This window comes from Aulonocara sp. 'chitande type north' Nkhata Bay, linkage group LG16 (assembly GCF_057382095.1).
Source record: "Aulonocara sp. 'chitande type north' Nkhata Bay isolate Kocher_YH1m ecotype deep benthic linkage group LG16, A_spYH_male_GT1.1, whole genome shotgun sequence".
Taxonomy (NCBI): Eukaryota; Metazoa; Chordata; class Actinopteri; order Cichliformes; family Cichlidae; genus Aulonocara; species Aulonocara sp. 'chitande type north' Nkhata Bay.
In genome coordinates this window covers 19,544,152-19,556,146 of record NC_141359.1, presented here as the reverse complement: position 1 = coordinate 19,556,146, position 11,995 = coordinate 19,544,152, and the positions used below count along the sequence as shown (strand labels likewise).

General features: G+C 39.7%; 1 protein-coding gene across 2 annotated transcripts; it reads left to right on the top strand.

Annotated features, from left to right (window-relative positions):
* Positions 1–6,453: 6,453 nt before the first annotated feature.
* On the top strand, positions 6,454–10,572 carry LOC147311337 (coxsackievirus and adenovirus receptor-like). 2 transcript variants are annotated; one of them, XM_086266898.1, is made up of 7 exons: positions 6,454–6,599; positions 6,877–7,043; positions 7,633–7,846; positions 7,954–8,118; positions 8,234–8,350; positions 9,246–9,369; positions 9,496–10,572. In XM_086266898.1, the coding sequence occupies exons 1-7, from the start codon at positions 6,554–6,556 to the stop codon at positions 10,196–10,198; spliced, it is 1,536 nt and encodes a 511-aa protein (XP_086123024.1). In that variant the 5' UTR covers positions 6,454–6,553; the 3' UTR covers positions 10,199–10,572. The 2 variants fall into 2 exon arrangements, with proteins under 2 accessions (XP_086123024.1, XP_086123023.1); XM_086266897.1 differs by lacking the exon at positions 6,454–6,599 and having other exon boundaries at positions 6,801–7,043.
* Positions 10,573–11,995: the final 1,423 nt, after the last annotated feature.

Sequence of the window (11,995 nt, the reverse complement as noted above, 5' to 3'; positions counted from 1 at the left end):
TTATCCCTTCATCCAGAGTCATGGTGGGCTTGTGTATACCCCAGGTGTTGGTATTCTTGGACTGGCTGACAGTCCATCACAGGGCTAATATAAAGAAACAGACAACATACTCTCATATCTACAATTGTGGTCAGACATTTACATACATCGAACACGGGGATGAATGAGCTTTTACTGGCTTCTTTGAACTTTTCATTTTCCAGGGTAAAGCACACATCTTTATTGGCTTTGAAAAAATAAAAAATGGCTACACCAGTTTGAATTTGTTTTTGGATTTTCTTGAATCCACACAGTGTCAAAAGTCTTCATCCTCAAATACATACACCCCCACTAATGTTTGGTGAAATGTCCCTTAGCATCTTGCACCTTGACCAGATGCTTTTGATAGCCATAAGCAAGCTTGTGGTTGGATATTTGATCGCTCGTCAGAATTTATAGAGTTCATTTAAAATTATTGGTTTCCTGGCACAGACCTGGATTTTAAGCATAGTCCACATATATTTAATAATTTTAAGGTCTTCTTAAGTAGTACAGATACTAGTGTTAAAAAAAATACCCCAGTAAAAGTAATGAAGCAACTTCTTTACTCAAGTGCAGGCTCTGAAGTGTACTCAAAGTAAGAAAGTAAAAGTTAATTTCCACCAGTTGTTTTTGTGCAAAGCTCACTGAACCTGTAATAATTAAATGATAGTATATAGGAAACAAACTTTATTTCAGTCTAAATTCAATTATAACAAAGGCACTACACATGAATCAGTTAAGTAAAACATGAGAAGAGAAAAAAATAAAAAAATAGCTCTATTTTCTGTTGCCTACATTGTGGAGGGTGATTTTGCCTCTGACCAGGAAAATGGGGAGGGGGACGATGTTAAAGTGGCATTCATCAGGTGGGAAACTCTAAAATCAGTTTTAGTGGCTTTAGTGACTCACAGCTCAGAATAATTTCTATTGAGAGCTGCAGCAGATTTTCTTTGTGTACAGGCTGAGATCAGCTGACCTGTGCTGCTCTGAGGTTTACTGTGCTCACCTGAATTATGCAAATTCTCTAATTAAGATGAAGGAACTGACCTCCCAGCCCATTGTTTCTTCAGTGGTGCTAAGTTTCAGTCATTATGCAAATGCACTGTTTATAAGGTTGGGGAAACCTGCAGTCAGCTGAGACTGAAGAAGTCACTTGGATGAGTGAGGAAATGTTTCTCCCACTGAAAACGCTACGTCCAGATGAACAGAATCAACGTTTGGAGATTTACTTACCTGGATGATTGAGCATGCATCAAGACGCCCTCACCTGAATTCAACAAAATGTAAGCAGATGTTTCATAAGTCCTCCATAAGACACTATAAGGTTGGTATGAAGGTGGGATTCAGTAAATGAATCTAAGCAACATCTCTGCTACACTTGATGTGATCTAACTCTGACCATGAAACCACAGCCACTGTCCTCTGGTCACACACTTTTACTGTGAATAACCACAGTACTGCAAACTAACCTGTTTATCCTGGACTAACCTGCAGAGTCTTCTCACGCAGTCTTTAAATAGCACAGTTAGTATGCAACAGGTTGTTGTGCAGCACGTTTCAGTACATGAAAAAAACACGCCACACGTAGAGACCCAATATCTAATTTTAAAACATGAGGACTTACATGTAAGCTTTACATTTACCACTGAGCAGTCCTTGCCTTCAATATGACCTCCCTTCTTCCTCTTTCTTTCTCCATCATGGAGTGAAGTTAGGTCTCATTTTTTTTCTCTTCCTGTGAATTACAGCAGCTGGACCTTTAAGCTAGCAACACACTGTGTGACAAACTGTGTTTAATTATGTTTGTTGAGCTGATAGAAACGCTGCATTTAAAATGACCTGCCACTTAAAAAGCATCACTCCATTTATGTTCTTCTAGCTACTCTTTTGTGGGGCTAGCTCGATGTTGAAGGCCTACAACTGCATCTTATGGACGGTGTTGTGCTAACTTTGCCTGTTTTGAAAATGTAAGGAATAGAGAGTACAGATATTTATTTAAAAATGCAGACAGTAAAAGTAAAAAGTTACCCGGAAACAAAATTACTCAAGTAAACTACAGATACCTGAAAATTCTACAGGGCAGTTTGAAGGCCGTTCCAAGATCCAGATCCCTTCCAGATCCAGTGCGTTTGAGGTCACTGACCTGTTGGGTTTTTTTTACCCAACCATGTCCCAAGTTTAAATTGTCTAGCTGCTGACTTCATATACTTAATTATTCCATCCACTTTGTGCACCGTACCAGTATGACTGAGAGCAAAACAGCCCCACATCATGATGCTACAGTTTGAAACAAAGTTGGAAAGCCTTATTCATTTTCCTTCAAACATACCTCTTGTTATTGTAGCCAAGTAGCTCAATCTTTGCCTCATCTGACCATAAAACATTTCTCAAGAAGGCCTTTCCATGTGGGCAGCTGCAAACTTCAGCTGAGCTTGAAGGTGCTGATTTTGGAGCAGGGGCTTCTTTCTTGGTCTCAGTTCGCAATTTTGTACAACTTGCTTCACAATGGACAGTGAATCTGGTGTTCTGGAATTTTCCAGTTTATGGCAGGTTTGAGCCTCGGTGCTTCTTGGGTGGTTTCTCAACATCATAACCAATTCCCTCTGCTCTGGGAGTGACAGTTTGGCTCTTCCTCCAGACCTCGGCAAAGCGGTGACAAATCTAAAAAACTTGTACTTTCAGTTTTTTAAAATGGGTTAAAGTGGGTTAGTGTTAGAATCAGAATCAGAATCAGAATCAGAAAGGGGTTTATTGCCAAATGTTGAGCAGGTTTACAATATTAGGAAATTGCTGCGGTGCTTCAGTGCAAACATAGTGTCATAAATAGCACTTAAATAGACATGAAAAAATAAAAGTAGGGATAAGAATTAAAAGTGCTACGTAGAAAGATATGTGCATGAGCTATACATGAGATATATACATGAGAATAAGAATTAAGAGTGCTACGTTGAAAGATATATACATGAGTGCAGGTGGTGATCAGTGCCAATCATGGAATGATGCAGTGAACACAGCGTAGGGTCATGTGTTAGTAGCGGGAACAGTCATATGGTTATTGTTCATGTGTCCAACAGCAGAGGAGAAGAAACTGTTCTTATGGCGAGAGGTTCTGGTGCGAATGGACCGGAGCCTCCTGCCTGAGGGGAGCAGGTCAAACAGACTGTGTCCAGGGTGAGAAGGGTCAGCTGAGATCCGAGCTGCACGCCGCAGTGTCCTGGAGGTGTACAGGTCCTGCAAAGATGGGAGTCTGCAGCCAATCACCTTCTCAGCAGAGAGCACAACACGCTGCAGTCTCTGTTTGTCCCTGATAGTGGCTCCAGCGTACCACACGGTGATGGAGGAGGTGAGGATGGACTCGATGATTGCAGTGTAGAACTGCATCATCGTCCGTGTTGGCAGGTTGAATTTCTTCAGCTGCCTCAGGAAGTACATCCTCTGCTGGGCTTTCTTAATGACGGAGCATATGCTTGTCATATGCTCATGCTACATGCTGATTGTCCTTTTTTCTGTGAACTCACTGTAAAAAAAAAACAAATTATTGTTACTGTTTATCTGGTACTTAATTACTTTGGTGTAGTATTAATTTTAATGGCAGGAGACTTAATCAATGTGAGGACCTGTAAAATAAAAATCTATGCACTCCTTCACATTTTCCAAACCTGTCCAGTGGACTGGAGTGCAGCCTTTGCTGGGCCGATTCTGGCCCACGAGCCGCATGTTTGACACCGCTAGCATATAGTATATAGGCAGCTCTGAAAAAACATTTTGCTTCAGCTGATTAATGTCATGGTAGATACACTTAAAAAAACAAACAAAAAAAACATCTTCTGTGTTGCTGACAACGGTAACAGAGTGGATGCTAGAGTGGATAATAATCATAGTGGTCAATTGACATGCTCTGCACATTTTTGTGTGCATTTTTAATTTACTGATATTACAACATGTATGTTGTAATATCAGTACATTCAGTACAACAATGTTCAGTACATTCAAATAGTATTCATAGTTTGGTATCTAAATCCTAAAATTTTTGGACAGCGTAAAAGTGTAAATGAAAATAAAACATTCCGGCATGATGGCTGGGCTGTTACAATTCCCATTTCAGCTGGTTCAATTCAGTTCAGTTTTATTAATATAGTCAAAAGGTGTCCAAATAAAGCTACTTTCACTTATTCCCTTGTCACAGCATGAGTTTACCACTGGACACCCCTCCTGGCGTAATCCCAAGGAGGATTTGTGTCTCTGACTAGAACTGAACCAGATACCTTTGTGCTTGCAAAGTCATTGTGTAATTCACTACACTATAGAGCCACATTCAATAATACAGGTTGTCAAATAATTCTGTTTAAAATGTCGCAAAAGCCAGATGTTGCAAGCGGAAAACATGTCTCATACCTTTCAATTGTACATTAAATGCCTAAAATGGTAACATGTAGATGAAATTTAAAAAAAAAAAACAGAATGCAGAGAATGCAAACCCATATTTGATCTATTTTAATACAACATAGAAAACATTAAATATATCAGCTCATTTTAAATAAAATGGCAGCAACAGATCTCAAAAAGCCAGGATGGGAACAACAGAAAGTTGGAAAAGTAAGTAGTAGTAAAAATAATCAGATGATAGAACAAGAACATTTTTCCGTGGGCAGCATGACAACTTCAAATTCAGCCGTGCCCCTTTTCATATAAGACTTGTTTGCAAGCAGCTTGTTAAAATAAATTTGCAGAATAAAGTCAGGGACATTTTAACACTTATGTAAATATGAAAGTGATGGTACATTCAAAACACTAATTATGAACATGAGAATGTTGTGTAGCAGCGGCCGGCATTACATGGAGAATTTGGACAAAATTAATTTAGCATTATTAATTTTATAGAACAATTCAGAATAAATTATTAAATCATGGAAATTAGTTTATTATTTGTCCCGTCCTACCCGAGCCTGCTTGTGCCACAGGATTCTTCCTGTTAAAACTTTTTTCTTTCCCACTGCTGCCGAGTGTTTTTTTCATAGGGTCTTATATGATTGTTGGGATTTTCTCTGTATTATTGTTGGGTCTTCCCCTTACAATATTAAGCACCTTGAGGTGACTGTTGATGTGATTTTGTGCTATGTAAATAAAATTGAATTGAACTGAACTGAATGTATCATGAGAAAATAAACGTGGCAACCTGCAGGGCTCATGGTCCGACCACTGTACCTAAGCAAACTGAAACCAAACAACCTCTGGCTAAGCAGATACCACAACACAGAAGAGCTAACTCATTAGGCCAGGCAGGGAGGAACACTGGTTTCAGCAGGGAGTCAAGGAGGCCATTTATGTAAAAACTGAAAGACCTTCTCTGAATTGAGGAGGGGCCTAAGAGTTCATCTTTCACCATCTTACAATGCTGTGATTGCAGGAATCCCCTGACTCTCTGTGAATGGTACTCAACACCATTGATCAGTGGTCATTGATCGGTGGCCATTGATCAATGGTCACTAATCAGTGGTCATGAAAATTTGCAGAATTATAAGCATAAAACTGACCTCACAGCCTGTTGTTCCTTCAGTGGTCCTACTGTGAGTTGTTATGAAACGTACTGTTTATAAGGTTGGGGAAACCTGAAGTCAGCTGAGAGTGAAAAAGTCACTTGGATGTTTGATGAAATACTTCTCCCACTGAAAACGCTACATCCAGGTGAACAGAATCAACTTTTTGTAGGAACTATTAGATTCTCTCACACATGAAATGACTAAAGCTAAACCTCAGTGGTTAAAGCTTTCAACCTCACACGTATGAAAGGCTGAATACTTTAAGACTTCATCAGTCTGTAGGACTGCATCATCAAGGGCTGCGTCTGAATGCCACAAAGCCTCTGACCAAGCACACTGTATTATAGCAAAGGTCACTTCTTCCTCCCTGCACAAGTGCCTCATACAGTAATTTCTTTTTCAAGCAGCTTCCTTCAGCTTCAGCCAACACAAAAAGAGGTTAATTATTTGTTCAATTATATTCATTTGCTTTTTATGTTGGGTGTGCTAGAGTAGCTGCTAGATAATGCTTGTTATAAAATTTTCAATACAACACTGCATCCTGCAGGTCAAACTGAGCACAACAGCAGCTGCGGACAGACAATCTCGCTTTCCAGGAAGGTCAAAATTTCAAAATCCATCCAGTTTTGTAAGTTAATAATACTGAAACACTTGAGAGAGACACATGAAGTTTTTTGTTGTTTTCTGTTGTTTTGTTTACATCTGTCTGTATGTTAAATTGAATATAAGCTCTTTTTCATGTGTATTCCCTGCTTATCACTTTCAGCTCTAGTTTCTAGGTTTAATCAAAAGCGAAACAGATCAGTGATTGGAGCAGAGGTGACATGTGACTTGTAGCTGCTAATTTATTACCTGGAAGAGTCAACTTCTTTACACCTGGGAGTTCACCGTGAAGGTTAGGCGGGTTCTCGCTCTTGGACTGAAAGCATAAACTTTCTTCTTTTTTTTAAAAGTTTTTCTGGATTTTTAAAAATTCTCTTTTATAATCGACGATGGACAGGCAGCTTGTATGGGGAAAGCTGTTTCTGATACTCACAGGTACGCTTTATGCTTTATGTTTTTTCACTTCTGTCAAAACCATTGCCACACCTTTATGGTATTATCGCCTGTGTTAATCATTAACCCAACTTCTTGCTACTCACCTGGAACAGGATATCGTTTTACTCAAAGGAGACATTCAGATTTTTCTTTTCGACAGCTGCCTTGAAATAAATGTAAAAGTTTGAGTTGGTCATATTCATGAAACTAGTTTTTAAAGTGATCATTAAAGAAGCACAAGAAACTAAAAGACACTGGTCATTCCTTTTTATTCCAGTGCTGTCCTGCTGCAAGAGTCTTCAGGTGTCCATTCCAAAAGATGAATATGAGGCTGAAAAAGGAGGCAGCATTGACTTGACCTGCTCCTGGGTCCCTGCAAATCCCTCATTGACCGACTATGTACTCACATGGGAAGTCTTCCCAGAAATTACTGGAGACCCAATGGTAAGAAGGGAAATTACTGCACTAAATACTAAATATATGTTTATGTAGACCCTTACTGATTTTACTCAAGATTCCGGGCTGTTTTGGGATTATAGTATTAATATAATATAATATAATATAGCATATAGTATAGTCTTAAATATGCTATAGTCCTAAAACAGTTACAGTTTTAATAAAATAGAATTTCTATGAAAAGAAAAGTGTGTTCTACACTTTACTTGAATGTAACATGGTTCCTTCCTACTAATATTGTAATGATTTTGTCCCAGTGGATAACGAACAGGTGAATGACTCATGTATGGTTTCATGTGTATAAACTACTCCTTCACCTATCAGATAACCCAGAAACAGGATTAAGTCTACATACAGCTTTTATTTGCCCAAGCTGGTAGTTTCTAGTTCCAGGTTGTTCCTAAAACAGTGCGTTTGACCTGTATAGAATAAAATCATACATATGCCTCATTTGCATGCCGTAAAGGGCTTTACGGGCTGTTCTGCATGCAACCCACTGTGTTTTGTAATATTTACAAATATTACTTCCATAATTAAACTAAGCAGATATCTTATGCTTGTTTTTATTTTTCTCAAGAAACGTGTGGCTACTGCATGGTATGGCAAACCGGTTGAAATTTCCCCAGCTTATGAAGGCAGAGCATCCTTGGACGTTGACCCTAACACTCGAGTGAGCACACTGCATTTAACACAGCTCACCATGCAGGAAAACCGCCATTTCCAGTGCAGTGTCCTTATATATGGTGACGATGATGGAACAACTGGTACCACCACCTCCCTTGTGGTCCTGGGTGAGAATTAGCAAACTGATAGATTAGCCTCTTACACTCCAAAATACAATCTCAGAAATGACGTAAAATCAAAACTGTTGTTTATACTAACTGTTTTTATCTTGTAGTCCCTCCCTCTCCACCAATCTGCAAGCTTCAGGGAAGTGCAGAATATTTTCAAAATGTTACACTCACCTGTTTGTCTGAGGAGGCATCCCCAGCACCCACCTACGACTGGAAGAGCTTTAGCGTCGACAACAGTCCCAGACAATTTCCACCTAAAGCAACTCAAAGTATGCTCTTCTACTAGCAATATGTCACTTTCAAGTGCTCTGTGTAAATACAGCAGATTGGAAAAAAAGGCATTACTCGGCACTGTTTCAGCTAATCTTTGTCATTATTTTTCAGAGGATGGAGTCCTATCTCTCTTCAATATAACAAGGGAGACATCTGGGTACTATATTTGCACATCACAAAATCGAATTGGTTCTGCCAGCTGCAACTTTACTTTGGCTGTGATGCCTGGTGAGCATTCCAACTTCTTTTAATTCAGTTTTGCAGTTTACACTTATCTTCATTTACACCAGCTGCAACAGTTGACTGTTTTGGAACAATGTTTCTTACAAACTCATTGTAGATACCAAGATGACATCTTAGTTGCAAATGTAGTATTTACCTTCTAAATATGGGAGTGTGGGGGCTGGGGATTGTTATGTAGAGCTGAGTTGACATTTTTGGTTATTACCTCAAAATTCAGACACATATAATTCGAACAGAAATAAATAAGTCAGAATTTCACGATACCTAGTTAGCTGAAATTGCGAGATACTAACCCCGAAATGCTGATATATGACAAAATAAACAAAACCAAAATGGAAGCGCTTTAAGCCTGCATTCTTTTTAATGGCCACCAGGGGGCAATAGCTGTGGTTAATAAAAATCTTCAGGTCCTATTGAGGTCTATGAGAAAGCAGCTTTTCGCTTGACCTTTGTAAACACTTTCCTGATGTGTTCATGGTCTCGGTCACTCATTTTGGATCATATTAAAGAAAACATTGAGCCATTTTGTAAACTTTGTCCAGTCTTAGTTTCAAAGAGTCTTAGTTTTTTGGGGGTACGTTCATTGGCTAACAGGTTGTGGTTGACAAGCCATCACAGTGAGTGCAGAGTTCTCATTTCATTATAAAAAGAGGCAGCTTGTCTGAGGACTGCTGCCATATTGACATATTGGTCAGCATTTTATTATTTTACCATGACCATGTGATTTAAATTGCCTGACATAATAATTTAAATAATTGCAATTGAAATTCACCTTCTCCAAAACATAACTTGACAACCAGCAACAGCTCAAAGTTAAGCTTTAAACCCTGGATGAAAGGTTTAACCCTGACTTAACTATATTAACTTACTTTTTCTCCAGCCAGCATGAAAATTGGGTCCACAGCAGCTATAATAGGAGGAGTCCTCGCAGGGCTCCTGGTGGTGGGGATTCTCATCTTCTGTCTTTGTCGGAGAAGGAGCAAGAAGAATAAATATCCTGAGGGGTATGTACTGTGTGTTCTGGATTTTTCTGTCATTGTAAATTGTTTTAAACAATTTTTGATTAAAACAATTATTGAAAGTATCTCAGTCAATCAACCATCCAGCTCCTTCATGTGTTTGTCTCCTAGTTCCCCTGAAGAAATGAGGTATTACGACCAAGATGCTGCCGAAGGTGAAGAACCATACTCAGACAACAAGTCAAACAGCGAGAAGAAACAGGCCAGCCAGAATGAGGATAATGATGTGGCACCTCAAAATATTTCCAGAGTCGAAGAAGTTGTGCAGAAGTTTGCAGATGATCAGTACAGTTACAATAGCAGCAAAGAAAGGTATGAAGGCAAGGGCAGTGATATAGACTCTCACCGGTACCAGGACGACCAGCGTGACCATTATGGTGGTAACCGGGATCGTCTTGATGATCAACGCGAACGTTACGGTGGTAGTAGAGATCGCCTCGAGGATCAACGTAATCGTTACGGTGGTAGTCGAGATCGCCTCGATGAACAGCGCGATCGTTACGGTGGTAGCCGGGATCGCCTTGATGATCACCGCGAACGTTACGGTGGTAGCCGGGATCGCCTTGATGATCAACGTGAACGCTATGGTGGAAGTCGTGATCGGCTTGATGATCAACGTGAACGCTATGGTGGAAGTCGTGATCGGCTTGATGATCAACGTGAACGCTATGGTGGAAGTCGCGATCGCCTTGATGATCGCCGTGACAATTATCGTGGTAGCCGAGATCGCCTTGACGATTACAGTCGACATGACCGCGGTGATCGCTATGGTGGTAGCCGAGATCGACTTGATTACAGTGACAGAAACCAGTAAAAATCTTTTACTGCATAAGTGAAACCTGCAAAATGAATTAATGTCTTTTGCCTTGTCCCCCTCCCCTCAGCCCCAGCTGGTTTCTTCCTATTAGAAGGGAGTTTTTCCTTCCCACTGTCGCTAAAGTCCTTTTTCATAGGGGGTAATCTGATTGTTGGATTTTCTCTGTATTATTGTAAGGTCTTTACCCTACAATGTTAAGCGCCTTGAGAAGACTGTTGTTGTGATTTGGCGAAATTTCAATAAAATAAAACTGAATTGAATGCATCATGAGAAAATAGAAATAGCAACCTGGAAAGCTCACAAAACATGTACAAACTCCGAAACACGTACAAACTCCGAAGCACGTACAAATTCTAAAGCACGTACAAATTCCGAAGAATGTGGAAACTCCAAAGCATGCACAAACTCCAAAACAAATGCAAACTCCAAAACACAACGGAAGTGCTCCAGGACGCTAGGGGCAGTGTTAAGCTTCTCTATGAGCAAAGCACACTGACTGTTAGCTAACGTCAGATTTGACTCCACCATAAACCAAGCATTCATAATTAAAAAGAAATCAAACAAACAACAGTTTGCACATTACCTTTCCTATAAAGCGTGGTTGTTCTATTCTTGCAGGTGTGTTTATCCTATCCAACTCCATGTGTTTGCAACAAACTTGCCGTTTATTTTGCAAATCAAGCTCAACACTGCCCCTAGCGTCCTGGAGCACTTCCGTTGTGTTTAGGAGTTTGCATTTCTTTGGGAGTTTGCATTTCTTTGGGAGTTTTTACGTGCTTTTTGGAGTTTGTATGTGCTTTTTGGAGTTTGTACGTGCTTTGGAGTTTGTACGTGTTTTGGAGTTTATACGTGCTTTGGAGTTTATACGTGCTTTGGAGTTTGTACGCGTTTTGGAGTTTGTACGTGTTTTGGAGTTTGTACGTGCTTTGGAGTTTGCACGTGTTTTGGAGTTTGTACGTGTTTTGGAGTTTGTACGTGCTTTGGAGTTTGTACGTGTTTTGGAGTTTATACGTGCTTTGGAGTTTATACGTGCTTTGGAGTTTATACGTGCTTTGGAGTTTATACGTGCTTTGGAGTTTGTACGCGTTTTGGAGTTTGTACGTGTTTTGGAGTTTGCACGTGGTTTGGAGTTTGCACGTGTTTTGGAGTTTTTTACGTGTTTTGAAGTTTGTACGTGCTTTGGAGTTTGAGCGTGCTACCACCATAGGTATTTGAGCCAACTCAACATACATTACACTGATGGAACTCATTAAGTTGAATTTTGATTGCTACAAAACTGCCCAAAAGTCTTGAATGACCCCTTGTTCTCCACCTGAAGGGAGAGAGTATGTAATCGAGTTCGCTTGTCTGTTTGTCTCCTTGTTAGCAGTCTATTGCCAAAGTTGTAAAGATATAATCTTTTTTTTATGGATCATCTTCAAACTTCGCAACAATATACTAGGCCAACAAAAAGCACCTAACTCACAGATTAATCCAAAGGGAAAATTATAAATGGATTGTTTAACACCTTTCTACTCATCGGAGCAAGTGCTTTTTTACTACAAGTTTCATTAACACACATTCATGAATGTTAGAAACAGCGATTTCTAACATTTACCCATATTTACTCAAATTCCAATGGATACATCAGAGGCAACTGAAAGAGTCGGGAAGAGTCAGGTATGGATCCATTGTCCCTCTAATCAGTAGATGACTAATTCCATCATCTGAGCCACAGCCGCCCCAGTGTGTTGGCTGCAGGCAACTTAGCAAAGAGCCAATTTGAAATTGCATCTTTGGGCACTTTGTTACTAC